Here is a 27,887-nt window from a genome sequence, read left to right on the forward strand (position 1 = left end):
TTCTTTCCTCGTTATGAGGCAGTATGAATTATGGGCCCCTCCATATATGGTCAGTATATATCTGATACTAAAAAGTCCCCCTTGTAAATACAGCATGTGTTTGTGGGAAGTGGACTTGGTTTGAGAGCTAACACTCTACCCAGCAGACTGTAACATTACAGCAGACATAGGAGGTATGATCCTACCTTATTTGTAGTGTATCTCCTGTAGATCCATATATCGCCACTTAGCAGAGATGCAGGTGGATGTGCTGGGAAAACGATTTCGGCGGTCCGCCGCCATTTTGCCGTAGACCAAGTGCATGTATGTCCTCAGGTCACGCCGGCCGCCATGTTTTTGGAGTCTTATGTCTCTTCTATGGGGGCGGCCATGTTTCGTGAGCCCAACTACCTCGTGGAGAGCTGGGAACGCTGGAAGGCGTACACAGGGGGCGGAGCCACGTCCTTCTACCTGGGAAAAAGCAACAGCTCCTTCCAGTCTGTAAAAGACAGACGCTGACTGCAGTTGGTTTGAAACTTCACTGCATCGGTTGGTGAGCCTTGGGGGTCCCTCTCTCTCTCTGTGGGATCGAGAAGCAGGTACTCTGAGGGGCGCTATTGCGCTAGGGGGAGACACACAAAAAAAAAAAAAAAAGTTTTTTTGTTTTGGCTGGCAAAGGTGTCCTGAATTAACATGGACCCTGCCACTCATGTATCTCCTCTGGATCCCCTCGAGGGGTCTGCAGGATCCTCCAGCACCCCACTGACAATTGAATCATTGTCAGCTATTATGGAAACTTTTGTGTCCCGGGTGGAAGTGGCTTGTCAGGGACAGGGCGCAAGAAAGCGACCCCCGCCTAACCCCTTATTATCTGAAACCTCGGATTCAGACTCTGAGCCTATTTCTGCAGTTGCAGGTACTTCATCTGGAATTGGTGTCTCGGGTCCTGTCTCTTCAGACAGCGAGGAGGATGTTTCGGCATCAGCCATAGCCCGAGAGGAAGCGTTGGTAAACGCACTCATTGTATCTGTTCAAGAAACCTTAAGATTACAGGGTATTCCATCGGAAATAGCTGAAACTGAAATCCCTTTTGGGACTAAAAAACGCATCAAAGTGGCGAAGGTTTTTCCATTGCCCAAATGTTTTGGCAATCCAATCGAAGAAGAATGGCGTCTGCCAAAACGCACTTTTACTATTTCTAAACGCATTAACAGGCGTTATCCGTTTGAGGAAACCCTCATTAAGAAATGGACAGAACCACCTGTGGTGGATTCACCAATTGCTAGATTGAATAAAGCCACGGTTATTCCTCTAGAAGACGCTCCGTCTTTTAAAGATCCAGTGGATCGCAAGATAGAAGCTATGTCTCGCACCATGTTTTCCTTGATTGGATCAGCCTTCAGACCTATAATAGCTATTGGTCTGGTTTCGCAGGCTGTAACTGAATGGACCAAGTGGTTACGCCGGGACTTAGAAGAGGTCCCTCAGGCGGTATCAGATTTGTTGGAACAAATGATACAGGGGTTACAGTTTGTGTGTGATGCGGCGTTAGACGCCACTCCATTATTGGCGCGAGCATCAGTCTCCGCAGTGGTTCTCAGGCGTACACTGTGGCTAAAAGGTTGGTTAGCCGACCAAGGTTCCAAAAAAGCATGGGCTAATATCCCCTTTTTAGGAGAGCGTCTATTTGGAGCCAACTTAGATGAGATCATTAAGGATCTCACGGGTGGAAAGAGCACCTTTTTTACCGCAAAATTTTAAAGGTAAAGGAACTCGTCAAAGACGAGGGCCTTCTTTTTCTGCTCACAAGAGGTTTTTTCGTCCCGCGGGTGAAAAAATCAAGTCCTCCAAAGCTCCTGCAGGAGGCCTCAGGGGTCGTTGGTCGGGCAAGCAAAAGCCCGCGCCCTCCAGACCTGAAGATAAACCGTCCAAAGCCTGAAGGTGCGCCCCCACCCATAACTGGGGTGGGGGGACGTCTTCGCCGGTTCCCGAATCCATGGCTTTCCAGAATCCCGGACAAATGGGTTTGCGAAGTCATAAGGTCAGGGTACAAGATCGAGTTTCGATCTCTCCCACCGGCGCGATTCTTCCCTTCCAATATCCGACTATCCCCGGATCGTTTAGAAGATCTGCGGAGAGCAGTCACAGATTTACTACAACAAGGAGTGGTAGTTCACGTTCCTTGGACAGAACGGTTTCAAGGGTTTTACTCAAACCTATTTACAATACCCAGGAAAGAGGGCAAAGTGCGTCCAATTCTGGACTTAAGGGCACTCAATTCTTTTGTCAACATAAGAAGATTCAGAATGGAGTCCATTCGCACAGTAGCAGCCTTCCTGCATCCAGGGGATGTCCTAGCGTCCATAGACATCAAGGACGCCTATCTTCACATTCCCATTTTCGCAGGACATCAGCGATTTCTACGCTTTTCCGTAGAAGAGAACCACTATCAGTTTGTGGCGTTACCTTTCGGTCTCGCCACGGCTCCGCGGGTCTTCACGAAGGTGTTGGCCCCAATGTTGGCACTACTGCGCCAAAGAGGCATATCGATTCTTGGTTACCTGGACGATCTTCTGCTTCATGCAGAGTCTCCTCAGACTTTGCTACAAAACATAGAAATTACTATGATTTCTTTACAGGAATTCGGGTGGCTGGTGAACCAGCAAAAGTCATTTCTGGTTCCCACCCAGAGGCTCGAATATCTGGGTCTAATTCTAGACACAGTCAGGACAAGAGTTTTCCTTCCGGTAGGGAAACTCCGAAAGATTCAATCAGCAGTCCAGTTGTTACTGTCCAACAGCTGGTCTTTCCTTCGGACTTGCATGAGGGTTCTGGGGTTGATGGTGGCTTCCTTCGAAGCAGTCCCATTGGCCCAGTCCCATACCCGAATTCTTCAGCAAGAGATTCTTCTCAGATGGAATCGGAATCCGGAATCCCTGGACAATCAGATCCGATTGAGCAAACAGACCAGAGAGTCTCTGGTCTGGTGGCTTCGGTCTCCGATGCTCAGCCAGGGAAAGTCATTTCTGCCAATATATTGGACGATAGTGACCACGGATGCCAGCCTATCCGGATGGGGAGGAATTCTCGGTCAGTTATCTGTCCAGGGACTTTGGTCCCCGGAAGAATCCAGATTGCCGATAAATGTATTGGAACTGAGAGCGATCAGACTTTGTCTGATTCACTGGACCGAGCAGCTCCAGGGCAGCCCGGTTCGGATCCAGTCGGACAATGCCACGGCCGTGGCTTATGTCAATCACCAGGGGGGCACCAAGAGTGTCCGAGCGGCCAAAGAAGTGGCTTGCATTCTTCGCTGGGCAGAACGATTTGTTCCAGCGATCTCTGCGGTGTTCATTCCGGGGGTGGAGAATTGGCAGGCAGATTATCTCAGCCGTCAGACTCTGGATCAGGGGGAATGGTCCCTCCATCCAGACGTTTTTCACCAGTTGTGCCTACGGTGGGGCACCCCGGATGTGGATCTGTTGGCATCACGATTCAACAGGAAAGTTCAGAGATTAGTGGCTCGCTCCCGCGATCCTCTAGCAGAGACCGCAGACGCACTGATCGCCCCGTGGGGGCAATACCAGCTAATGTATGCCTTCCCTCCTCTCGCGTTACTGCCAAGACTTCTTCGCAGGATAGAGGAGGAAGGAATTCCAGTAATTCTGGTAGCTCCGGACTGGCCTCGTCGAGCTTGGTACGCCGACGTGGTCAGACTGGTGGCGGACGTCCCGTGGAGACTTCCTCTCAGGGAGGACCAACTGTCTCAGGGACCGATCTTCCATCCTGCTTTACGATCGCTGGCTTTAACGGCCTGGCTATTGAGACCCAGGTGCTGAAGGACAAAGGTTTGTCAGCTTCAGTTATTCCTACTCTAGTTGAAGCAAGGAAAGCGACTTCCAGAAAGATTTATCATCGCACATGGAAGTCCTACATTGCATGGTGTGAACCTTTGGGGTTCCGTCCTCGGTCTTATTCGATTAGTCGAATATTAGCCTTTCTGCAACAAGGGGTTGAGCAGAAACTGGCCTTGAGTACTATCAAGGGTCAGGTCTCAGCATTAGCTATCTTCTTTTAGAAGCCTTTGGCTACTCATTCCTTGGTGCGGAATTTCATCCAGGGGGTGCGACATCTGGCTCCGCCAGTGCACGCGCCGTTACCCCCCTGGGATCTTAATTTAGTGTTGTCGGTTCTTCAGAAACCTCCCTTTGAAGATATTAGGGAGATTCCTCTACCTACGTTGTCCCAGAAGGTGGCCTTCTTGGTGGCTATTACTTCTGCACGCAGGGTGTCAGAACTGGCCGCATTATCTTGTCGTTCACCATATCTGGTGGTTCATAGAGATAAGGTGGTTCTTCGTCCGAATCCATCCTTCCTACCAAAAGTGGTTTCAGAATTTCATCTGAATGAAGAAATTGTGTTACCTTCCCTGTGTCCTAAGCCCAGTCATCCTTGGGAGTTTGCTTTACACTCCTTGGATGTGGTCCGGGCGATCAGGGTATACTTGAAAACGACAGACTCGTTTCGCAAGACGGATTCACTTTTTGTGATCCCGGATGGACCCAAGAAGGGGTTGCCTGCATCTGCCGCGACCATTTCCAGATGGATCAGACAGACGGTAGTACAGACTTATTCTATTAAGGGTCGGGAGCCCCCGTTCCCTGTTAAGGCGCACTCCACTCGGGCGCTTAGTGCGTCATGGGCCTTTCGCCATCAGGCGTCAGTGGTCCAGGTGTGCAAGGCGGCTACCTGGTCGTCGGTGCATACCTTTACAAAACATTATAAAGTTGATGTAATGGCATCGTCTGATGCCTCGTTTGGCCGCAAGGTTTTGCAGGCCGCAATTTGAGGAGACTAGTGGTCTACCTCGAGGGTTTTTTTCCGTTGGAAATTTTTCTTTTAGTCTCATTCTTTGTTTATAATGAGCCTTTAAAACTTCTAGTTTGGCACCGGTTGGGCCTTCTAGATTGGATTTGATTTTGTCAATCCCACCCCTCATTTGTGGCACTGCTTCTGGATGTCCCAGCTCTTGAGAATCAAGAAGACTACGTCTGTCAATGAGCGATAGAGAAAAATGGATTTTTGTAAGATCTTACCGTAAAATCCTTTTCTCTTAAGCTCATTGACAGACGTAGTACCCGCCCCTCTATCATTGAGTTGGGTTGGGTTAAATTCTCTGTTACTGCTTTAGAACAGAACTGATTCCCTGTAGCAGAGAGAGGGAGGATATACCCTCAGGGACTGCCCCTAAGGTGGAGCCAGAACGTTTTGTCTTTCTGCCTAGTCCTACTCCTGCGGAGACAACATAACCCAGCTCTTGAGAATCAAGAAGACTACGTCTGTCAATGAGCTTAAGAGAAAAGGATTTTACGGTAAGATCTTACAAAAATCCATTTTTTTGCTGTGTTTTGAGTCGGTTCCAGCGCCATCTTGGATGTGGGCAGCCGCCTAGTAAGGGCGGCGGCCATTTTCCCTGTGCTTTTTTTTCCCCCCCATTGACTTATATTGGCATCCATTTTTGTGTGGCTCAGGGCACTGTTGGCCTCTAGTGGATGATGTCACTTCCTTCATCCATCTTCAGTTACTGCAGGGGTGGGCGTTTTCACTTTCATGTGTCTGTCATTTGGGGGTTTTAAATGCATTTTGGGTGTTTTAAATGCATTTTGGGTGTTTTTTTTTTCCAAAAATCCACTGCTCCCTCAGTTAATCTATCATTGTAAAGGAGAACAATGGCGGCAGTTGCGGAATCGCTGTGCGGACCGTGAACTTGCCGATTTTTAAAGGGCCAGTGTCCCTTTTTTTGTATTACTGCCAAAATGAGTCCTAGGTTAACTTTTTCCCTGCTGATCTATTTTTTGCGCTTCCGGAACATGTGGAGCACCTTTCCGCTGCACCTTTACCTGCAGCCATTGCTACAAATGTCAGTGTATGGTTCAGTACCGGCCGGTGCCCTCTCGGTCATCTACTTCAGAGCCTGATGTGGTTGCCACAGACAGCGTCCTCCTACACACTTAGTAGGGGAGGTGGAGGGGTCCTCCTCCGCCACAGCGCAGGAATGCGCTTTAGTTGCTTATTCACTCTGTCAGAAAAATTTTAAGATTTTCAATTTCGATTTTGCATGATGAGCCCACCCAGTCCGGTTAGCGGGTTTTCTGTCGGGTCAGGTTTCCCCCTGTCCCGAGGGGTTTTCACAACATTGTGAACGTACAGTGGCGCCGCTTTAAGCTCACGCTGGCGGTGCCTAAGCGGTTTTTCAATGCCGTTTTCCTTTTGCAGACGGTGTCACATGGGATTCACCACACTGTTTCCAGATTGAATAACTCCACGGTGGTGCCCGTGGAGGACTCCCCGGTGTTTAATGACCCGATGGATGGGTGTGTGGAGTCTGTTTCCCGCCATATTTATTTGGTGGCTGGCTCCCCCCTCATGCCTTTGTTCGCTTCCGTGCGGGTTTCACAGATACGGAATGGGTCAAGGTGCTTATACGCAACTTGGGGGTTGGAGTTGGTCTCTCTGACTCTTATTGCCCTGGTGGAACGTATGGCCCGAGCCATGGTGTTCCTGTGTGACGCGGCCCTGGACGAGGCTCCTCTGGTCGCAAGGTTTATCTTCGGTGGGGGTTGCGCTCCGCTGCATGGTTTGGGTTGAAGAGCTGGTTGGCTGACCATGCCTCCAAGCAGATTGTGTATGATATCCCTTCCTGGGGTTGTCAAGGGTCTCACAGGGGGGTATGAGTACCCTCCTGCCCCGAGCCGCACACGGTTACTCAACCCGTGCGTGGCTGGGCCCTTCCTTCAAGGCTTATCGGGGGCCCCTTCGTGCCTCAGATGCGCAGGACAACGGAAAATCCTTCAAGGCCTCTGGCGGTGACTAGTAGTCCTGGTCTGGTGAGCCCACGACCGGTAAGTCTGGTGCTGCAGCCCAGTCTTCTTCTGCCTGCCGGGACACACTCACCCGTTTCCGAGGTGGGGGGACGTCTGTGTCTTGTTCAGGAACCCAGGTTGTCCCAAATTCAGGACAAGGGAGTTCACAAACTGATTCGTTCGGGGTACACGATCGAATTTCGATCTCGCCCCGCAGACAGGATCTTTCCATCAAATATCCGTCTGTCTCCTGATCGTTTACGAGATCTCAAGGGGGCTGTGCAAGATCTTCTTGCCCAAAGAGTTGTTATACCAGTCCTTCAGCGGGACAGGTATCGCGGGTTCTATTCCAACCTGTTCACAGTGCCCAGAAAGGAGGGCAAAGTGCGTCCGATTATGGACCTCAAGTCTATGAACCGCTTTGCGCGGGTGCAAAATTTCTGGATGGTGGTGGCGTTTAAAGCAAGGAGATTTTCTGGCCTCCATTGACTTAAAAGGAAACGTATCTGCACATCCCTGTCTACGAGGGTCATCGGCGGTTTCTTTGTTTCGCGGTGGCAGAGGACCATTTTCAATTTGTGGCATTACCCTTTGGTAAGCTTCGGCTCCCAGGGTATTCACCAAGGTTTTGGCCCCGGTGGCGGCTTTGCTGCGCAAAAGGGGGATTGCGGTCATCGGTTATCTGGACAACCTCCTGTTGAGGGCAAGCTTGTATGCCACTCTGTTAAGTGATCTGACGGTCACGGTTCAGACGCTCAAAAAGTTTGGGTGGAGCATCAATTTCCAGAAGTCGCCGCTGACCCCGTCAGTCTGTCTGAGTTACCTGGGCATGGTCTTGAACTCCACTCAGACAAAAGTTTCTCCCGGAGTACAAACTTTGGACTTTACAGGGCGAGATCAGGTCCCTCTGGGACAACAATCTCTCCTCTACGGACCTACATGAGGTCCCTGGAGCTGATGTTTTCAGCTTTCGAGGCGATTCCCGTTTGCCCAGTTTCACACAAGGACTCTGCAAGCAGAGATTCCTGCCAGATGACACAAGGATCCACGGTCCCTGGACAGGAAGATATGTTAGAGCCGTCTCACAAGGTTGGAGCTTTCGTGGTGACTTCTGTCACCGCTCTGAGCCAGGGCAAGCCTTTTCTGCCCCTGTTGTGGACAGTGATCACCATAGATCTTCTGGAGCTCAGGGTGATCAAACTCTGCCTGCTCCATTGGGCGACTTGGTTGCACGGTCACACAGTTGGGGTTCAAACCGACAATGCCACAGCTGTGGCTTGCATCAATCACCAAGGGGGCACCAGGAGTGCCGGGCGGCCAAGGAAGTGGCTGAGATTCTGACTTGGGCCAAGGCACACGTTCCAGTTATCTCCGCTGTTCACATTCCGGGAGTGGAGCGCTGGCAGGCCGTCTATCTCAGTCATCAGTCCTTGGATCAGGGGGAATGGTCCCTGCATCCGGAGGTGTTTTGCCCCCGTGTGCCCGGTGGGGGACCCCAGGACGTTGATCTGTTCTCATCTTGTCTCAACAAAATGGTGGGAAGGTTCGTGGCCAGGGCCCGAGATCTTCTGGCGGACGCCACGGACGCGTTGGTGGTGCCCTGGCACCGGTATCGGCTGATTTACGCCTTCCCTTCGATTCAACTGTTATCCAGGTTCCCCTGTAGGTTGGCGTTGGAACAGGTGCAGGTAATTCTGGTAGTTCCAGACTGGCCTCGTCGGTCTTGGTATGCGGACCTCATGCAGATGGTCATAGAGCCTCCCTGGCGGCTACCTCTCAGTGAAGATCTGCTGTCTTGAGGGCCGATCTTCCACCCTGCCTTACGGTCTCTGGCTTTAACGGCGTAGCTGTTGAAAGCCAGATGTTGAGAGGCAGTGGTCTCTTGGATGCTGTCATTCCTACCTTGCTGCGAGCTCGGAAGGCTACCTCCCAGGAAGATTTACCATCGTACCTGGAGGGCTTATATTACCTGGTGTGAGTCGCGAGAGTTTCATCCTCGCTCCTTTTTGGTGGCGAGGGTTTTGGCCTTCCTGTAGGAAGGTGTGGAACAGCGTTTGGCGCTGAGCTCGATCAAAGCTTAGTTGTCAGTTGTCGGCCTTAGCCAATTTCTTCAAGCTTCCCTTAGCGTCTTACTCCCTGATTCGCACCTTTTATTCAAGGGGTGCGTCATCTGGCTCCGCCGCAGAGGGCTCCTTTGCCTCTGTGGGGCCTGAATTTGGTCTTGTCCGTTTTTCAACGGTCTCTCTTTGAGAACATCAGAGAAATCTCTCTGCCTGTGCTGTCCCAGAAAGTAGCTTTTCTGGTTGCTGTCACCTCGGCTCGTAGAGTGTCTGATCTGGCGGCTCTGTCTTGCCGTTCGCCTTATCTGGTTGTTCATAGGGATAAAGTGGTCCTGCCACCAACTCAGTCTTTTCTCCCTAAGGTGGTGTCGGATTTCCACCTCAACTAGGATATTGTGTTGCCTTTGCTTTGTGCGAAGCCCAAGCATCACAAGGTGTTTGCCTTGCATTCATTGGATGTGGTCCGGGGCGATCATGGTTTAGCTGTCAGCCACGGAGTCTTTTAGGAAGTCTGATTCTCTGGTTGTCCTTCCTGAGGGGCCTCGGAAGGGTTCGGCTGCATCCACTGCAACCATTTCCAGATGGTTCAGACGGACTATTGTTCACCCCTATTCACTGAAGGGTCAGGTGCCTCCTTTTCCTATGAGGACACATTCTACTAAAGCTGTGAGTGCCTCTTGGGCTTTTCGCCATCAAGCTTCTGTGGCTCAGGTGTGCAAGGTGGCGACCTGGTAATCTATGCACACTTTCACAAAATTCTACAAGCTTGAAGTGATGGCATCCTCGGATGCTTCCTTTGGCTGCAGGTTTTAAGCGCTGCGGTTTGTTGAAGAGACATGTTTTTTTCTCTTCATGGGGTTAACTCCCGTTGAGCTTCTGTTGACCTGTTGGCTCAGTTTTCTCTGGCTTTGTTGACGTGTCGCCGTTCTTGGTTGCGTCTTTTCCCACCCCTCACACCTGCACTGCTTTGGGACGTCCCAATAGTGAAGAACATCTGAACGGGCTGCGACTGTCAGAGGACATAAGAGAAAATAGAATTTTTGTAAGAACATAACAGTCGCAGCCCCCGCTCCTCTATTTTGGGGTTCGTTGTCTTCCTATACTGCTTGCTACAAAACTGAAGAGCAGTACTGAATGGCTGAGGGTAATGTCGAGAGGGACAGCCCCCTAAAGGTGTGTCTTTGTTTAACTCTTTTTTTTGGTCAAGTTTTCACTACCTAGCCTGCTCCTGCAGAGGGCGCCATTACCCAATAGTGAAGAACATCTGAACGGGCTGCGACTGTCAGAGGACTCAGAGAAAATAATTTTACGGTAAGTTCTTACAAAAATTCTATTTTTGCTACAGAGCAATGTGAAAGGGGCCTAAGTATTTTAGTGGAAAAGAGGGAACCACCTCCTTTTGGAAAACAGGGAGATTTCTCTGCTTACTTTGTGTCAGAAGGTTGCCTTTTTGGTTGCTGTTACTTCTGCTCGCAGTGTATCAGAATTGGCGGCGCTTTACTGCCAATCGCCTTATTTGGTGGTTCACCGAGATAAAGTGGTACTTCGACCTAGTCAGTCGTTTCGTCCTAAGGTGGTTTCTGATTTCCATCTAAATGAAGACATTGCGCTGCCTTCTTTATGTCCTAATCCCAAGCATCCCAAGGAAATTGCTTTGCATTCTTTGGATGTGGTTCGGGCAATCAGGGTTCACCTGGCAGCTACTGAATCAGGAAATCAGATTCTCTTTTTGTCCTTACGGAAGGACCTAAAAAGGGATTGGCTGCGTCTGCTGCGACTATTTCTAGTTGGATCAGGCAGACGGTGATTGTCTTACTCGCTGAAGGGTCAGGTTCCACCTTTCCTTGTGAAGGCGCATTCTACTAGGGCGCTGAGTGCTTCATGGGCGTTTCCCTATCAGGCGTCATTGATACAAGTTTGCAGGGCGGCAACTTGGTCGTCTGGCTGGTGTCCGCATCCATCTTCGCCTGTCTTCCTTCCGGGTCTGTGGACTCCGGCTGTTTTAGTGGCCAGAGCCACGGAAGCCGTCGGTCATGGCACAGGGCTCTGAAGGAATGGCAAGGGCGGCGATTTCTTCAGAGCGCATGCGTCTTTGACGTCATTGGCTGCATGCAATGTAAATATCTCCTAAAGGGTGCAAGTTTAGGAGATATTTATAGTACCTATAGGTAAGCCTTATTAAAGGCTTACCTGTAGGTAAAAGTTATAAAGATGGGTTTACAACCACTTTAATTGAAGCCTATTCTAAACAAAAAATAGTGTGTACCATTGGTTGTCAGCTGGCTGTTGTGCAGGTCTACTTTTAACTAGTTTTCAAATTGAGAGTTCTGACTTGTGCTTGTTTAGGTCAGTGACTAGGCAAATCTAGGAATCCTGAAACGGCCAGTTGACTAGCATGTTTAGATTGACCTTAGCTTGTGCATCTCATATTTCTCCCCCCCCCCCCCCCCTAATTTTATTTATTAATTTTGTTTTGGCCTGTACCTCCTCCAAGTGGTCAGGTGGTGTATGTGCATGTTTCCATTATAAAGCCACCTTGTCAGTTTCCAGTATGAAATAAGAGCTTTCATACCTAGCTTTCTTTTGTAGCCATTATTTAATTTAGCATTAGGATGTACTACAGATTAATGTAGTATAAAGTACAGCTTTAGCTGAAAAGATGAGAAGATTATATGTTTAATTTTTTCTGAGACTGGATTTTTTCCTAGTTTGTCAGTTGGATTTGCAGGATAAGCGAAGCCACTTGTCGGGTATGAAATGGCTCTAGGGTGTTATGTTGTGTAATGATAGACGTGTGAAGCATTTGTTCACTGTCTCCTGTCTTGTGATTTACTACCGTGTGAGGGAACGGCCCTAAGGATTGTCCTTCTGACTCGCTTCTGTCTCATGGAGCTGATAATGTCTTTTTAGCCGCTCAGTGATAAGTCGGTTCGTTTTACAGAACAGGCTGCGTTTCTTGGAGAGCGATGTGCGTTCTGATGTCTGCACACAGTACACCTTTTGTTTTCGGAGGTTGGCAGTTTGTATCTATGAACTTTAAGGATCTGGCCCTGAAGGCTGTTTGAAATTGAAATGATTATCCTCTGTTCTCCTTCTTTTTGCACTTTTCTTTTTCCCTTTGCTCTTATTTTTGTGTTGGATTCTTTTTTTTTAACTATTGCATTTTGGGAACAGATAGGTAGAAACAATCATTATGGTGTTTAACCACTTTACCACTGGAGGATTTTGCTGTCTTACGTCCAGGCCACTTTTTGCGATTCGGCACTGTGCAATTTTAACTGACAATTGCGCGGTTGTGCGACGCCGTACCCAAACGAAATTTACGTCCTTTTTTTCCCACAAACAGAGCTTTCTTTTGGTGGTATTTGATCACCTGTGCGATTTTTACTTTTTGCACTATAAACAAAAAAAGAGCGTACATTTTGAAAAAATTATATTTTTCACATTTTTTTATATGAAATCCCCCCCCCCCCCCCCAAAAATGTAAAAACCTAAATTTTTTTACATTTTTGGCCAATTTGTTTTCTGCTACCTATGTTTGGTAAAAAAAAATCACATTAAGCGTATTTTGATTGGTTTGCGCAAAAGTTATTGCGTTTACTAACTAAGGGAAAGATTTCTGTCATTTTTGGTGGTTTTTTTTTTTTTAACGAGTAATGGCGGCGATCTGCGTTTTTTTTTTTTTTTTTTTTTTTTTTTTGAGGCACTGCGACATTGCGGTGGACAGATCGGACCCTTGACTGACATTTTGGACACTTTTTTGGGGGTACCAGTGACATTACTGCAGTAATCAGTGCTATATATATATAATATGCACTGTTACTGTAAAAATGACACTAGCAGGGAAGGGGTTAACTTTATTGGAGAGGGAGGGGTTAATGTATGCCTGGTGCTTACTAACGTGTGTGGGGGGAGGTGACTGAGTGACACAGGGACAGATCGCATGTTCAGCTATGCTGAACCCTGCAATCTCTCTGTTTGTCACTTAGGAGACAAGCGGGCGGTTCTCCTAAGTGACCGATCGCCGCTGCTCCTCCCCTGGCCCGACTCCCACTGTGACTGAACACAGCCGGAGAGAGCCTCCTGCGGTGCGTGAGCGCCGCCCAGAAGGGGAGGAGTCCAGCGACTAAGTACTACGTCGCTGGACGGAATCGAGCCACTTTGCCATAGTACAGTCAACGTGACTGGTCGGCAAGTGGTTAAAGGATAATTGCGAATAGTTCATATTCCCATCGTGCACCTTCCTGGATATAGGCACATCAGTTGTGGGTGCTGCAGCGATCACCAGCTGGTCACTGGATCTATCACAGATACATATATGCCAGCACACCAAGGACTCCTTTCTGTACTGGCGAATATGTATGTATAAAGGATAATTGCATCTAAATTCATATATGTACCCCCTTTTAAAGTCTGAATTCACATGGTGGCCCTAAAGGAGGCGCTTGGCAGGCAGACCTAATCTTTGCCAATTGATTTTTCAACAAGTAGGCCAAGGCGGGGATTTAATCCGACAGTTCAGTTTATATGTGTGCGGTGGGTGGCAGTGAGGTACAGCTGTCTAAACTATATGTGCTATAGACCGCTGCTGTCTGTGTGTCCCTTCCAGAGACCTGCTTACCAGTTTATAGCAAGGGGGAGTACTACCCGGACAGTGGATGTCCATTTGCATCCAGCAACTGTGTGAATCCAGCCAAAAGAAACAAAAATACTCAATAAGTTGGATTACCTGTATTGTGACCGGGGACTTGTTTTGGGATACTAGTAAACTTTGACAATGGGTGCCATTATACAGTGGGAAAAATTATTATTTGCAGATTTTGTAAGTTTGCCCACTTACAAAGGAAGGGTCTTTCATTTATATCATAAGTGTATTTTAAATGATAGAGACAGAATATCAACCAAAAATCCAGAAAAAACATATAAAACAAACGCCTTAAATTAAGTTGCAGTTCAGTGAGTAAAATAAGTATTTGATCACCAAGCAAAATATGACTTGGTGGAGAAACCCTTGTAGGCAAGCACGAAGGTAAGAAGTTTCTTATAGTTGGTTACCAGGTTTGCATACATCTGAGGAAGGATTTTGATCCACTCTTTTTTACAGATCCTCTCTAAATCCTTAAGGTTTCCTGGCTGTCGCTTGGCAATTCGAAGTTTCAGCTCCCTCCCATAATTTTTTTTTATATTTTTATAGGATTAAGGTCTAGAGATTGGCTAGGCCACTCCATAACCTTAATGTTCTTCTTCTTGAGCCACTCCTTTGCCTTGACGGTATGTTTTGGGTCATTGTCATGCTGGAAGACCCATTCTCGACCCATCTTCAGTGTTCTGGCTGAGGGAAGAAGGTTCTCATTCAAGATTTACAATACATGTCCCCGTCCATTGGTCACTCAATGTGGCAAAGTTGGCCTGTACCTTTAGCAGAGAAACAGCCCCAAAGCATCATATTTCCACCTCCGTGCTTGACTGAAGGAATGGTGTTCTTTTACTGAGATTGTATTAAAGTTTTTCAATATAACAGAAGAAGTAAAGTGGTACAGAAACTAAAAGTACATGTAAAATATCAGTATACATTTATAAATATTGCTCCCCAGATATAAGACAAGAGCAACAATAGACGAATACTGTATTAGAATATGAGTAAGACAGGGCTGATGTCATCACAGGGGGGGTGGCAGTGGACCAACTACTGTATCTCCGGCAACTTTTGCACCGCTGGACTTGTGGTTCCCTGGACCCAGGCTCATGAATATATCTGACTTCAGAAGGTAAGGGGCAACAAATGCTGATCACCATGGTCTGGAGTAGGGTGGGAAGGGGGTAGATGTAGAGAAGACTGCAGATAAACAGGTTCAAGTTGTATAGGAAGATTTATTATTTTTTTTTTTTTTATCTCTTGTGTATCACCTGAGGCCTGTCACTTCACTGGGTATTGTAGTATATTTACAACTACTTTAAGTTGAAGCTTGCTTCTTGAGTTTGGCCGTGTTGGGGGATATGATCAACATGTATAAGGGGTCCATATAGTGAACTTGTTTAGTTATGGCACTTTTCCACTGCAAGTATCGGCTCGGCTCTACTCGGCCCTGCTTGGCCCGGTTTTCTTTTCCACTGCGGTACCGCATGGTATAGTGTCGGTACGGTACGGTACGGTACGGTATAGGTTGGCTTTTCCACTAAAGTAGTACTAAAGTTAAGTGGGTGGGATAACAACGGGGTGGGTGTGATTCTCTGACCAATCAGTGGCTAGAAGTGACTGCATGCAAAGGATTGTGGGATATGGTACCAGTTTGGTACCTGTTGGAACCACAATCGAGTAGGTACTGTTTTTTCAGAACCGTACAGTTCGGTTCCATGCAGTGGAAAAGCAAACCTATACCGTACCGTACCGAACCGTTCCGACCCTATACCATGCGGTACCGCAGTGGAAAAGCACAAAAGCGTGCCGAGCCGGTACGGTTCTATGCAGTGGAAAAGTGCCATTATTCACTATAAGGTCCAGTTATTCACTATAAGGTCCATAAGGAGGACCTGTCATTGCCCATGCTGTCACAAGGGATGTTGTTTATCCCTTGTGATGGCATTAAAGTTCATCCAAAAAAAAAAATTGTGTAACATAAATAATAAAAAAAATAACATTTTTAAAGTGCCCCTGTCCCACCTGCTTACATGCAAATGCATACGTTACTCCCGCACGCATATGTAAATGGTGATGCCACCACACATGTTAAGTATTGTCGCGAACATCAGAGTGAGAGCAATAACTCTAACACCAGATCTCCTGTGAAACTCTAAACAAGTAACCTGTAAAGGCATTTAAAGCCTTAAAGTGGGTATAGGATTGTGCATTTAGGATTGTATAATGTTTTTTTTTTTTTTATTGGTTGAACTAGATGGACTTGTGTCTTTTTTCAAACAGACTAACTATGTAACCATGTGTGCAGGGCATCCCTAATATGGCAGTTTAAAGAGCAGTAATGTGCAGTAACCCAAAGTAGTATAACCACTTCCCATAAACTGACATACCTGTACGTCGGTGTGAAGAAGTGGTTGTACCAGACTGGTACAGTTTTTTAGAGCTGGCAGACGGCTTTCTAGTGATGATAACCGATGGGGCTCAGCAGCTGCTCAGCCGTTATCACACTGAGCTGGAGGGGACGTCCCCCCTCCTGCTGCCTTCTCTGCCCGAGTCTCCCGTCCCACCGGGCGTGTCTGCCGGCTGGCTGGAGTCCCGAAAAAAGCCAGATTCTGTTTTGATCGGGTCTCCGATTTAGTAACCTGGAAGCGACGTCACAACATCACTTCTGGTTTATTCGGCTGCCAACGGCGCCAATTTTAAAAAAATGGCAGTATTCAAAAACACAGATTTTGGCATTTTGAATACTTTTAAGTGCAGGGGAGGGATTTGGGGTTTTAGATCCCAGATCCCTCCATAAAGAGTACCTGTCACTGCCTATTACTGTCACAAGTAAGGTTTACATTCCTTGTGACAGCAATGGAAGTGATCAGATTTATTTTATTTATTTTTTTTAAATGGACATTAAAAAAAAAAAAAAAATAAGGGAAAAAAAAAAAATGTTCAAAGCGCCTCTGTCCCCGTGTGCTTGCACACCAAAGAAAACTCATATGTAAGTCGCACCTGCAAATTTAAACGGTGTTCAAATCACCGTGAGGTATCGCCGCGATCGTCAGAGTGAGAAAAAAATTTATAATATATATGCGCAAAAGACCTCCTCTCCTCTGTAACTCTAAAACAGGTAACCAGTAAAAAATAAAGCTTCACTTATGGGAATTTTTAAGTACCGTAGTTTGTTGCCATTCCACAAGTGTGCGCAATTTTAAACTGTAACATGTTAGGTATTTACTGGACGTGACATCCTCTTTCACAATATGCAAAAATATTGGGCTAACTGTTTAGTTTTTTAAACTTCAGTGAAGTGTATTTTCTTTCCAAAAAATTGCATTTGAAAGACCGCTGTTCAAATACTGTGACATATTGCAATGACCGCCATTTTATTCTCTGTTGTCTTTGCTAAAAAAAAATATATATATGTTTGGGGGATTTAAGTAATTTTCTAGCGGAAAATACCGACTTGTCAGAAATATGCTTGGTCCTTAAGTGGTTAAAGCAGTCAGACTCATAACAGTCACAACAATGAAAGTTGATTAGTCACAAGGGGTTACTATACGTTTCCAATGGTCTTCTTAAATGAGTATGGGTTGTTGACTTGGCACCTAGTGGCTTTCTGTTAGTTGGGGGTGTATTGCTATAATGGTATATATCTGCAGTGTATTCCTCCCTGGGCTTTTTTTTTTTTTCACGTCCTCTTCAAAGTATATGTAGTCTCATCCCCTGGACCTACATCTCTTTGAAGCCCCTTTCCTATATACAGTTTATGGGATGGAATTTAGGAATCAGGGCAGCAGTATTGTTTTTCTGTGGAAAAAAAAGAAATCCACATAAAGTGGTCTAAAGAGAGGTGGGGATAGGTGGAGTTCTGTAGTCCAGCAGGCAGGGCTAGCAATGCTGGCTAGAATTCCAGTTCAGAAAAGGTACTGTGTTGTCAGCCTAGACAGAAAGTTAGGATCCCACCAGATTTCTAGAGAAAGGGGAGTTTTTTAGGGGGATAAAATATGGGGACATGTAAAAGCATTATAGAGATATACTAAATATGATTCTTTTTTTTTTTTTTGCCCAGATATATACTTTAAAGTGGTTGTAAACTCAGGTTTTTTTCATCCTAATGCATTCTGTGTGCAGCATCCCCCCTAATACTTACCTGAGCCCATCTCGATCCAGCGACTTTGAACGAGTGTCTCGGGTGCTTGAGACTTCCTCATTGGCTGAGATGGCAGTGCGGCCCAGTTGGCTCCCGCTGCTGTCAATCAAATTTAGTGAACTAATAAAAGGAGAGAGGGAGCAGGGCAGGGGTCATGGCTCTGTCTCTGAATGGACACAGTGAGCTTTGGCTCGGCTCAACTAAATAGGAGGGAGGGGCAAGGAGCACCGAAGAGGGACCTGAGAAGAGGAGGATCTGGGCTTTTCTGTGCAAACAAAAAAGACTTGAGTATCCTCTTAAAGCTTCCTTTTTAAAAAAAATAACAAACCGATTATACTTACCAGCCCTGTGCAGTGGTTTTACACGGAACAGCTCCGATCCTTTTCTATTCGGTTCCCCCGCCAGCACTCCTGGCTCCTACCCCTCTGGATCTTTTCCCTCGAGAACTGCCCCCAGAGAAGGCCGCTTGCCCTGGGGGCACTGATGTGTGCTCGCTCCTGAGCCTCTGCTCTGTGTGTTCAAACGACACATTGAACTGCTGCTCAGCCCCACCCCTGCTCTCTCCTCATTGGCTCAATGGCTGTGATTGGCAGTAGAGAGAGTGCCCATACAGCTGAAGCTATCATGAACATCGCTGGCTCAGGTAAGAATGGGTGGGGCTGGGGGAGATGCTGAACACCGAATGCATGAAGGTAAAAAAACCTTCAGCCTTTAGAACCACTTTAAGACTGGCTTGCTCAACCAGGGCTCAATGGAACCCTAGGGTTTCTCCAGGAAAATGCTGAGGGTTTCTTAAACAATGTGTAATTTCTGACTCTCAGATAAGTAACCACTGACCACAGTAATCTTTTAGGCTCCATTCACAGTTGTGCGACTTGCCATGTGCCTTTGGACATGACAAGTCGCTCGACAAGTCGTAGCCATTCTTTCCAGAAATGGATTCAGACTTCAACTCTGTCATTTTGAAAAGGTGCCTGCACTACTTTGATTTGACTTTTGATGCATCTTAGGTCCATTGAGTGAAAAGTCGGATAAAAGTTGCACTGGAAATTGTGCAACTTTGGAGTTGTGCTAGTGTGATGGGAGCCTTAAAGCGGTAGTATCCCGCTTTTTTTTTTGACTTTTAACTACAGGTAAGCCTATAATAAGGCTTACCTGTAGGTACAATTAATATCTCCTAAACCTGCATGGTTTAGGAGATATTACCACTGCATGCAGGCGCTGATGAGTGCGGCGCATGCGCTCTGAAGGTCTGGCGGACCTTCAGAGTTCCTTGCCGAAAATTGCCGGAAAATTAGAGACGCCGAGGGATCATGTCCGCTCCCACAGCGGTGTCCGGGGGTCCGTGTCGGGGCTTCTTTCTAAGGTAAGTTTTTCATAATGAGCTAGTATGCGATGCATACTAGCTCATTATTCCTTTGTCTTGAAGGGGTTTTTTTTTTTTCATTCGAGTATACTACCGCTTTAAGCTTTATACAAGGGGAGGATTATTCCCAATGACAACAATTGTAAGGAGCATTCTTCCCAGTAACCACCCCGCTAATGTACCATGAGCTGTACACATGGTTGTTAAGCAGGGGTTCCCTGAGCAATTTCTAGGATTCCTCCATGTTAAAAAGGTGGAAAAAGAATGCTTTAAGATAATCTAAAATATTCCGAAGATCCAAAAAACAAATTGGGTTTTGTGGTGTTTTTTTTTTTTTTTTAGTTTTAATATTAGTAAGGAAACCAAATAGGGAGTTCACAGTTTTGTGCGCACAAAAAATTAAAAGGGTGTTGGGGGTATGAAAAATCTATCTTTTCTTAACTCATTTCCTGTCGCATAGCCAAAGTTTCCTGTGTATTTTGCACATTAAAGAAGAATTTCAGAAAAATGTAAAAATGGCCTTTTGTCTACCAAAATGCTTGCGTAGGAAAAAGTGAAATGTATTTTTAAATGCTGCTAGTATAGGTAGCATTAAGGCTAGATTCACACATGTCCAGTGCAACTTTCAGTGGACCAGCTGCGATTTAGATGGTGTTCAGATGCAAATTTTTGACGATGGCGGGCACTGATGTCTTCAACATTAGCTGGGTAAGGAGCGGGCCAAAAGGCTGGCTGCCGCATCCTTAACAACGGATGACTCATCAGCTACCAGTGGGATTACACGGTGAATGTAAAAAAAAAAAAAAAATGCTGTGGCCCCCCCCAAAAAAAAAAAAATCATACTAGACCATCATCAGTGGCCTAGTATAGCACTCGTCCCTGCCCCCCCCCCCCTTTTCCTGTCCTGCCAGGCATTGGGGTTCTTCTTAAAATCCATACCGGACCTATACTGGACCTAAAGTATGGATTTTGGAGGGGGTGCCATTTTTTTTCTTTTTTTTTTTTTTGGTGTGGGGTTCCCCTTAAAATCCAGATCAGACCCAAAAGGGCATGGTATGCTTTTTTTTTTTTTTTTTTTTTTTTTGTCAGATCAAATTTGTGTTTGTTTACAATTTGATCAGAAAATGCACTGGACACTTTTTTTTTAAAATTTATAGCTAATATGCACTGCAGCTGTACCGCATGTATGTAAACTGGCACCATAGGAAGCTGATTTGATTCACGTCATGTGAATCGGATGTGGTTCAAAACGCATCCAGATTCGCATGTGTGTGAATGGAGCATAAAAATGAATGGTTAGTAAAGATGAAGTGAAAGATGTCCATGACATGTGTGGTACTGGCACGTTTCTTTATTTAATCCATTAGCAAAATGATGTTATGAGGAAGAGGGTAACTGCAGTGAGCCAATGAGAGCTTCCTGCACTTATCAACAAATCTTCATTTTTTTTTTTTTTATATATCAATAAAAATATAGAAACCAGAATGTAACCTTGTAAAAAGCACATACTAAAATACTTTAAAGTGATACTAAAGTCTCTTTTTTTTTTTTTCTTTATAAATAACATGTTATACTTACCTCTTCTGTGCAGTTGGTTTTGCACAGAGTGGCCCGGATCCTCTTCTGTGCTCCTGGCCCCTCCCACCTGTCGAGTGCCCCCACAGCAAGCAGCTTGCTATGGGGGCACCAGAGCCGAGCTGCTGCTGTGTGTGTCCATTCAGACACTGAGCCACAGTTCAGCACCACCCCCCCTCTCTTTTTATTTAACTGACTTTGACAGCAGCGGAAGCCAATGGCGCCGCTGCTGTGTGTCAGCCAATCAGGAGGGAGAGTCCCGAACGGCGAAGACACTTGTGCACATCACTGGAACAAGATAGGACTCGCGTAAGTATTAGGGGGGCTGCTGCACACAGAAGGCTTTTCATTGTAATGCATATAATGCATTAAGATAAAAAAAAACCTTCTGAGTTTACATCCACTTTAAGGCCGTGCAGATGCACAGAATACCTATGCATCTTCTGTGGGTGAAGACCGTACTTTTCATGGATGTATGCTTAGATAGGCCCAGTGAACAAGGTCTTAAAGTAATTCAAAACACACACTGTTTCATTTACATTGCCTTTGCTATCTCTTTATGTGTTATTTTATTAAAAAAATAAAACATTGAAGTACCTTTTTTCTAATCGATATACAGCAGTCACATGACCCAGCTCTTCTCCAGCGTGTCTGCAGGGAAACATAAGCAGGAGGAGCTTCTAGTCCTCTGCTGCTGATCACATGTTCAAAATAAAAAAACAGCCTTTGTAATAGAGTAAAAATACATCATATCAATAAACCTTTTTAAATTGTCATACAAATATATATTTAAAATCAGATCTTTACTATTTTTGGAAAGAACATGGTGTGGGTGGATTTCTGCCAGTCACAGGCTGTGTCACCCCCCCCCCCCCCTCCAACCTGTGTCTTAGAATAAGAGGGAGATGATTCCTCCATTAATCTACATGTAATATCTCATCCACATTGTTTTTAGCTGGTTAGTTGGCATGGAAGAGTAGGGAGAGGGCTGTCATTTATCACGGTGTATACGGCTATACGCCCACATGTGTGACTCTCTATAGTCACATGGGCTGCTCAGATGTGATGGGGAGGAAATGCTCAGCATAGACACTCACTAAAAACGGAGCATGTGCAGAGCTGCCACCACAGCTGCAAACTACCTAGCTGCATTGGGGACATGGACAGAAGGTGAAGCTAGAGAGCAGCAGAATCGACCATTTTTTTTTTGCAGAATACAGAAAACAAATCTTATAGTGACTATGAACAGCATGTAATACACCATTTTATTCATAGTTTTTATATGATGTGGATTTAGTGACTTTAAAGAAGAAGTAAACTCTTCCTTTTTTTTTTTTTTTTCCCTTCTTCCCTGCAAAGTAAATGCGTAATTATGTGACACTTACCTGGAAACGAAGCCCGCGTTGTCCTTGCTGGCGGCTGCATTCCTCTTCGCTCGTCTTCCTTCCGGGTATGCGGACTCCGGCTGTATTACTGGCCAGAAACGCGTGACGTCACTCCTGTGCATGCGCGCTGGAGCCGCCAGTCACGGCACAGGGCTCTAAAGAAACAGCACGGGTGGCCATGCCTTTCAGAGCGCATGCACCGATGACGTCATCGGCTGCATACATTGTAAATATCTTCTAAACAGTGCAAGGTTAGGAGATATTTACAGTACCTATAGGTACCGTATAGGATAGGTAGGACCTATCACTCAATACCCAGTGTGGGTGGCCATTATCCCGATAGGTAGAAAAAGGAAAATCCCCCAGTGGTATGGGATTTTATATGCCACACGCACACTGAACAAGAATACCAACAGTATGTATATAAAATTCAATTTATTAGGTAACACATAACAAAAAATTACACAAACATGTATGTCTAAAGCAAAGTAGACACAACAATTAAAAACAAATTTTTTTTAATTGTTGTGTCTACTTTGCTTTAGACATACATGTTTGTGTAATTTTTTGTTATGTGTTACCTAATAAATTGAATTTTATATACATACTGTTGGTATTCTTGTTCAGTGTGCGTGTGGCATATAAAATCCCATACCACTGGGGGATTTTCCTTTTTTTTGTACCGTATATACTTGATTTTAAGCCAACCCGAATATAAACAGAAGCACCTAATTTTACCACAACAAACTGAGAAAACTTGTTGACTTGAATATAAGACTAGGGTGGGAAATGCAGCAGCTACTTGACCCAACTGGACCACCATAAGACCCAAAACAGGGGCTGCGGGCATGGTGCAGGGGCTGCGGACATGGTACAGGAGATGGTCCAGTCATGGCACAGGAGATGGTAGAGGAATGGCACAGATCATACAGGCATGGCACAGGAGATGGTACAGGCATGGCACAGATGATACAGGCATGGTATAGGAGATGCAGTGCTGCGGGCATGGTACAGGAGCATCTCCTGTACCATGCCCGCAGCACTGCACCTCCTGAGGAGATGCAGGGGCTGTGGAGGAGTCTCCCTTATCTTTCCGCCTTACATTTAAAAATGGGGCCGCCCGGCACCAACATGTCACTGCGCATGCGCCGTCTCACAGATGTGCCGTCTGCCCGGGAATAGCCAAACATGTACATGCTTTCCCGAGCGGGGGCGGTGCATTCGCAGTGACTGGGGAAAAGGTAAGTAAGACCATGACTCGAGTATAAGCCAAGGGGGGCTATTTCAGCATAAAAAAACATGCTGAAAAAGTCAGCTTATACTCCTCGAGTATATACGGTAAGCCTTAGTAAAGGCTTACCTATAGGTAAAAGTTCTAAAAGTGGGTTTACAACCACTTTAAGCTCACCTTGCAAGAAAATTGCTTTATTAAAAAAAAAAAAAAAAAGTGAAAACGTACAATAAAAGAAAAACGTGGTTGAGCAGATCCTAAAGCTAAATTAAATTCCCCTATGCTTGCCTCTTCTCCAGCAATGAGTTGTGAGAGCTTCCTCTCTGATGCGGACATCTTTGCTCAGTATTCTTGTTGGCTCCGGATCTGCCAGCCCGGGATAGCATAACTACTTGCGCATGCCATAAGCAAGACGCATGTGCAGCTCAATGCACATTCTAAAGGAGTTTGCGAACAGGCGGGTCCAAAGTTTTATTGCAGTAGAGATGATACTCAAATATTTTTTTTTTTTTTAGTCAAGTTTGCCTTTAATTTTAACGCAAGGTCTCCGATAAATACATTTATAATACCATAAAATATGTGCTTTTAAAAATACACCAATATACACATATATAAGTATTATATAAAATACACTTTCCTTCAAAAAGTATCCGGTCTTGATTTTTTATTTTTTTTTGCTGGAAAGTGTTAGGCGCCCTGTGCTGGTGTATGGAGCTAGAGTTCACATGTAGTTCAGAGACTGGTAAAACATTACCTGGATCTCTGCTGCACTTCGAAAGTTCTGCTGCCAGCATGAAACTAGAGAGTTCGACCGGCTGTAACCCTTTGTATTCTCTTCTCTTTCAGGCGTGCACTGGCATTGAGAATATTGATGAAGCTATCACACTGCTGGAACAGAACAACTGGGATTTATTAGTAAGTTTTTATTTTTTATTTTTTAAGGCCCCTTTCACACGGGCTTTCCGATCAGGTCCGCCTCTCAGTCTTTCAGGCAGACCTGATCGGACGCTCCATGCACCCCTATGGGGCAGCGGATTTCAGCGGTGACATCTCCGCTGACTCCTGCTGCTCTCCAGTCCAATCCGGTCCGTGAAATCCAGACGGATGGTAACCCTATCTTGCATCCGGCTGGAGGATCGGATAAAAATATGGACAGGCGGACTGTTTTCATCAGATCTCCCATTGAGGAGAGCAGAGACGGACCTGTCATCCACCTGCTCAGCGGGGATCAACGAATCGATCCCTCGCTGAGCAAAGCGGAGTCCGCCGGGCGCATAGCCCATGTGATGGGACCCTAAATGAATTAAATGATGAAATGTAAATTTTAGTAATGTGCAATAACTCATAGGAACCAACCAGAATTTAGGGAACCACACATAACTGATATGTTTGTTTCCAGTGGATGCTGGAGAGGTATTGTACATGTAAAGCTGATGTTTGTTGTTTTTTTTTTTTTTTTTAACCACTTCCCGCAAACCGACGTACCTGTACGTCGGCTTGCAGAAGTGGTTGTACTGGGATGTCGTCTGCAGCTACCGGTTTTTATAGCCGGCGGTCGGCTTTCAGGAGATAACAGCCGATGCAGCTCAGCCTGGGTCTGGGTCTCCCGCCCCACCAGGCGACCCGAGCCACCTGCCGGCACATTCTTGGGCTGGTTGGAGTCCCGAACAAAGTCAGATTCAGCTTAGTTCGGGTCTCCGATCATGTAACCCGGAAGCGACGTCACAACGTCACTTCCGGTTTACTCGGCTGCCAATGTTGTTATTTTCGAAAAAAAGGCCGTATTCAAAAATGATGGTTTCGGCGTTTTAAATACCTTGAAGTGCAGTGGAGGGGTCTGGGGTCTTTTAGATCCTGCCATAAAGAGTACCTGTCACTGTCTATTACTGTAACAAGGGATGTTAACATTACTTGTGACAGCAATAAAAGTGATCCGATGACCGATGATTATTATTATTTTTTTTTTTTTTAAAGTGTTAAAAAAATAAAATAAATAGAAAAAAAAATTGGAAATCTCCCTGGTCCCTGTGAGCTTGCACACGAAAGAAAATGCATACGTAAGTCGTGCCCGCAAATGAAAACGGTGTTCAAGTCACAGGTGAGGTATTGCCGCGATCGCCAGAGGGAGCGCAATAATTGTAGAAAAAAGACCTCCTCTGTAACTCTAAACTGGTAGCCCTTAACCACTTTACCACCGGAGGATTTTGCTGTCTTACGTCCAGGCCACTTTTTGCGATTCGGCGCTGTGCGACTTTAACTGACAATTGCACGGTCGTGCGACGCCGTACCCAAACAAAATTTATGTCCTTTTTTTTCCCACAAACAGAGCTTTCTTTTGGTGGTATTTGATCACCTGTGCGATTTTTACTTTTTGCGCTATAAACAAAAAAAGAGTGTTTATTTTGAAAAAATAACAATATTTTTAACATTTTTTTTATATGAAATTCCCCCCAAAAAAGATGTAAAAACCATTTTTTTTTTTACATTTTTGGCCAATTTGTTTTCTGCTACATATGTTTGGTAAAAAAAATCACAATAAGCGTATTTTGATTGGTTTGCGCAAAAGTTATTGCGTTTACTAACAAAGGGAAAGATTTCTGTCATTTTTGGTGGTTTTTTTTTTAACGCGTAATGGCGGCGATCTGCGATTTTTTTTTTTTTTTTTTTTTTTTGCGGGACTGCGACATTGCGGCGGACAGATCGGACCCTTGACTGACATTTTTGACACTTTTGGGGGTACCAGTGACATTACTGCAGTAATCAGTGCTATACATATGCACTGTTACTGTAAAAATGACACTGGCAGGGAAGGGGTTAATTTTATTGGAGAGGTAGGGGTTAATGTATGCCTGGTGCTTACTGACGTATGTGGGGGGAGGGGGCTAAGTGAGCCAGGGACAGATCGGATGTCCAGCTATGCTGAACACTCCGATCTGTCACTCCCTGTCACTTGGGAGATCCGCCCGCTTGTGTTTACACAGGCGGGCAGATCTCCACACTAGATCCCCGACGATCGGGGATGAGCGGCGGCGATCGCCGCTGCTCTTCCCCTGGCCCGACTCCCGCTGTGACCGAAAACAGCGGGAGCGAGCCTCCGGCGGCGCGCAAGCGCCGCCCAGAAGGGGGAGTGTCTGATGACGTAGTACTACGTCGTCAGACTATAACGAGCCACTCTGCCGCAGTAATATTACTGTGGGCGGAGGTAAAGTGGTTAAACATTTTTTAAAGCATTGCCTATGGAGATTTTTAAGTACCGTAGTTTGTCTCCATTCAGCGAGTGTGTGCAATTTTTAACCGTAACATGTTGGGTATCTATTTAGTCGGTATGACATCTTTCACAATATACGAAAAAAAATTGGGCTAACTTCACGGTTTAGTTTTTTTTTAAATGCAGTGAAATGTATTTTTCTCTGTCGCTCATTGACAGACGTAGTCTTCTTGATTCACAAGAACTGGGTTATGTTGTCTCCGCAGGAGCAGGACTAGGCAGAAAGAAAAAACTTTCTGGCTCCACCTTAGGGGCAGTCCCTGAGGGTATATCCTCCCTCTCTCTGCTGCAAGGCATCAGTTTTTTTCTGTCTAGTCAGGAGTAAGGACCTAAGTTCCTTGCTGGGATCTTTTTGGTCCTGGCAAGATTTTTTCTTTAGAAAAAATATTTTTTAGGTAGTTTTCTCCAGTGTTTTTTCCTGTGAGATCTTCAAGCAAATACGCCGGACTGGGCGACACTAGTGGTCACCCCAGCCGGCCTACGAGCGCGCGCAGACCATTGCATTGCGCTTGGTCGGCCGCGACACATTCAAGTAAGTATGCGGGGCCGGGCGACGGGCTGGATGTTGAGATCCAGTGGTCACCCCGGTTTCTGCCTACGAGCGCGTGCAGACCAGAGCTCTGCGCTGGGTCGGCCGCGACGGAGTCCCATTGGAGGGACTGACCTTGAGAGTTAAAAGTCTCGCTTGGACGCCAGGAACCAGAGAGTCGAGGCGTCCGGAGTGGTCCACAACCCCCCACCCCGGTGGAGAGGGTATTGTGAAGAGAGGGTGCCTGTCGGTTCGGTATGGTGAGTAAACGTTCCCTTTTTTCCTCGTTATGAGGCAGTATGAATTATGGGCCCCTCCATACATGGTCAGTATATATCTGACACTAAAAGTCCCCCTTGTAAATACAGTATGTGTTTGGTGGGAAGTGGACTTGGTTTGGGAGCTAACACTCTACCCAGCAGACTGTAGTATTACAGCAGACATAGGAGGTATAATCCTACCTTAATTGTAGTGTACCTCCTGCAGATCGATAAACCGCCACTTAGCAGAGATGCAGGTGGATTTGCTGGGAAAAACGATTTCGGCAGTCCGCCGCCATTTTGCCGTAGACCGGGTGCATGAATGTCCTCAGGTCACGCCGGCCGCCATGTTTTTGGAGTCTATTGTCTCCCGTATGGGGGCGGCCATGTTTGATGAGCCCAGCTACCTCGTGGAGAGCTGGGAACGCCGGAAGGCGTACACAGGGGGCGGAGCCACGTCCTTCTACCCGGGAAAATGAACACAGCTCTTTCCAGTCTGTAAAAGACAGACGCTGACTGCAGTTGGTTGGAAACTTCTCTGCATCGGGTGGTGAGCCTTGGGGGTCCCTCTCTCTCTCTCTGTGGGGATCG

The 27,887-nt window shown here is 46.1% G+C and overlaps 1 protein-coding gene across 2 annotated transcripts in view; it reads left to right on the forward strand.

Annotated features, from left to right (window-relative positions):
• FAF1 (Fas associated factor 1) overlaps positions 1-27,887 on the forward strand; it is a 515,086-nt gene that overhangs the window by 55,360 nt on the left and 431,839 nt on the right. For both annotated transcript variants that reach the window (XM_082265737.1, XM_082265738.1), the window contains exon 2: positions 24,086-24,154. In XM_082265737.1, coding sequence (XP_082121863.1) covers positions 24,086-24,154 — 69 coding nt within the window. The remainder of the gene's footprint in view (positions 1-24,085; positions 24,155-27,887) is intronic.

This window comes from Pelophylax lessonae, assembly GCF_965119305.1.
Source record: "Pelophylax lessonae genome assembly, chromosome: 8".
NCBI lineage: Eukaryota > Metazoa > Chordata > Amphibia > Anura > Ranidae > Pelophylax > Pelophylax lessonae.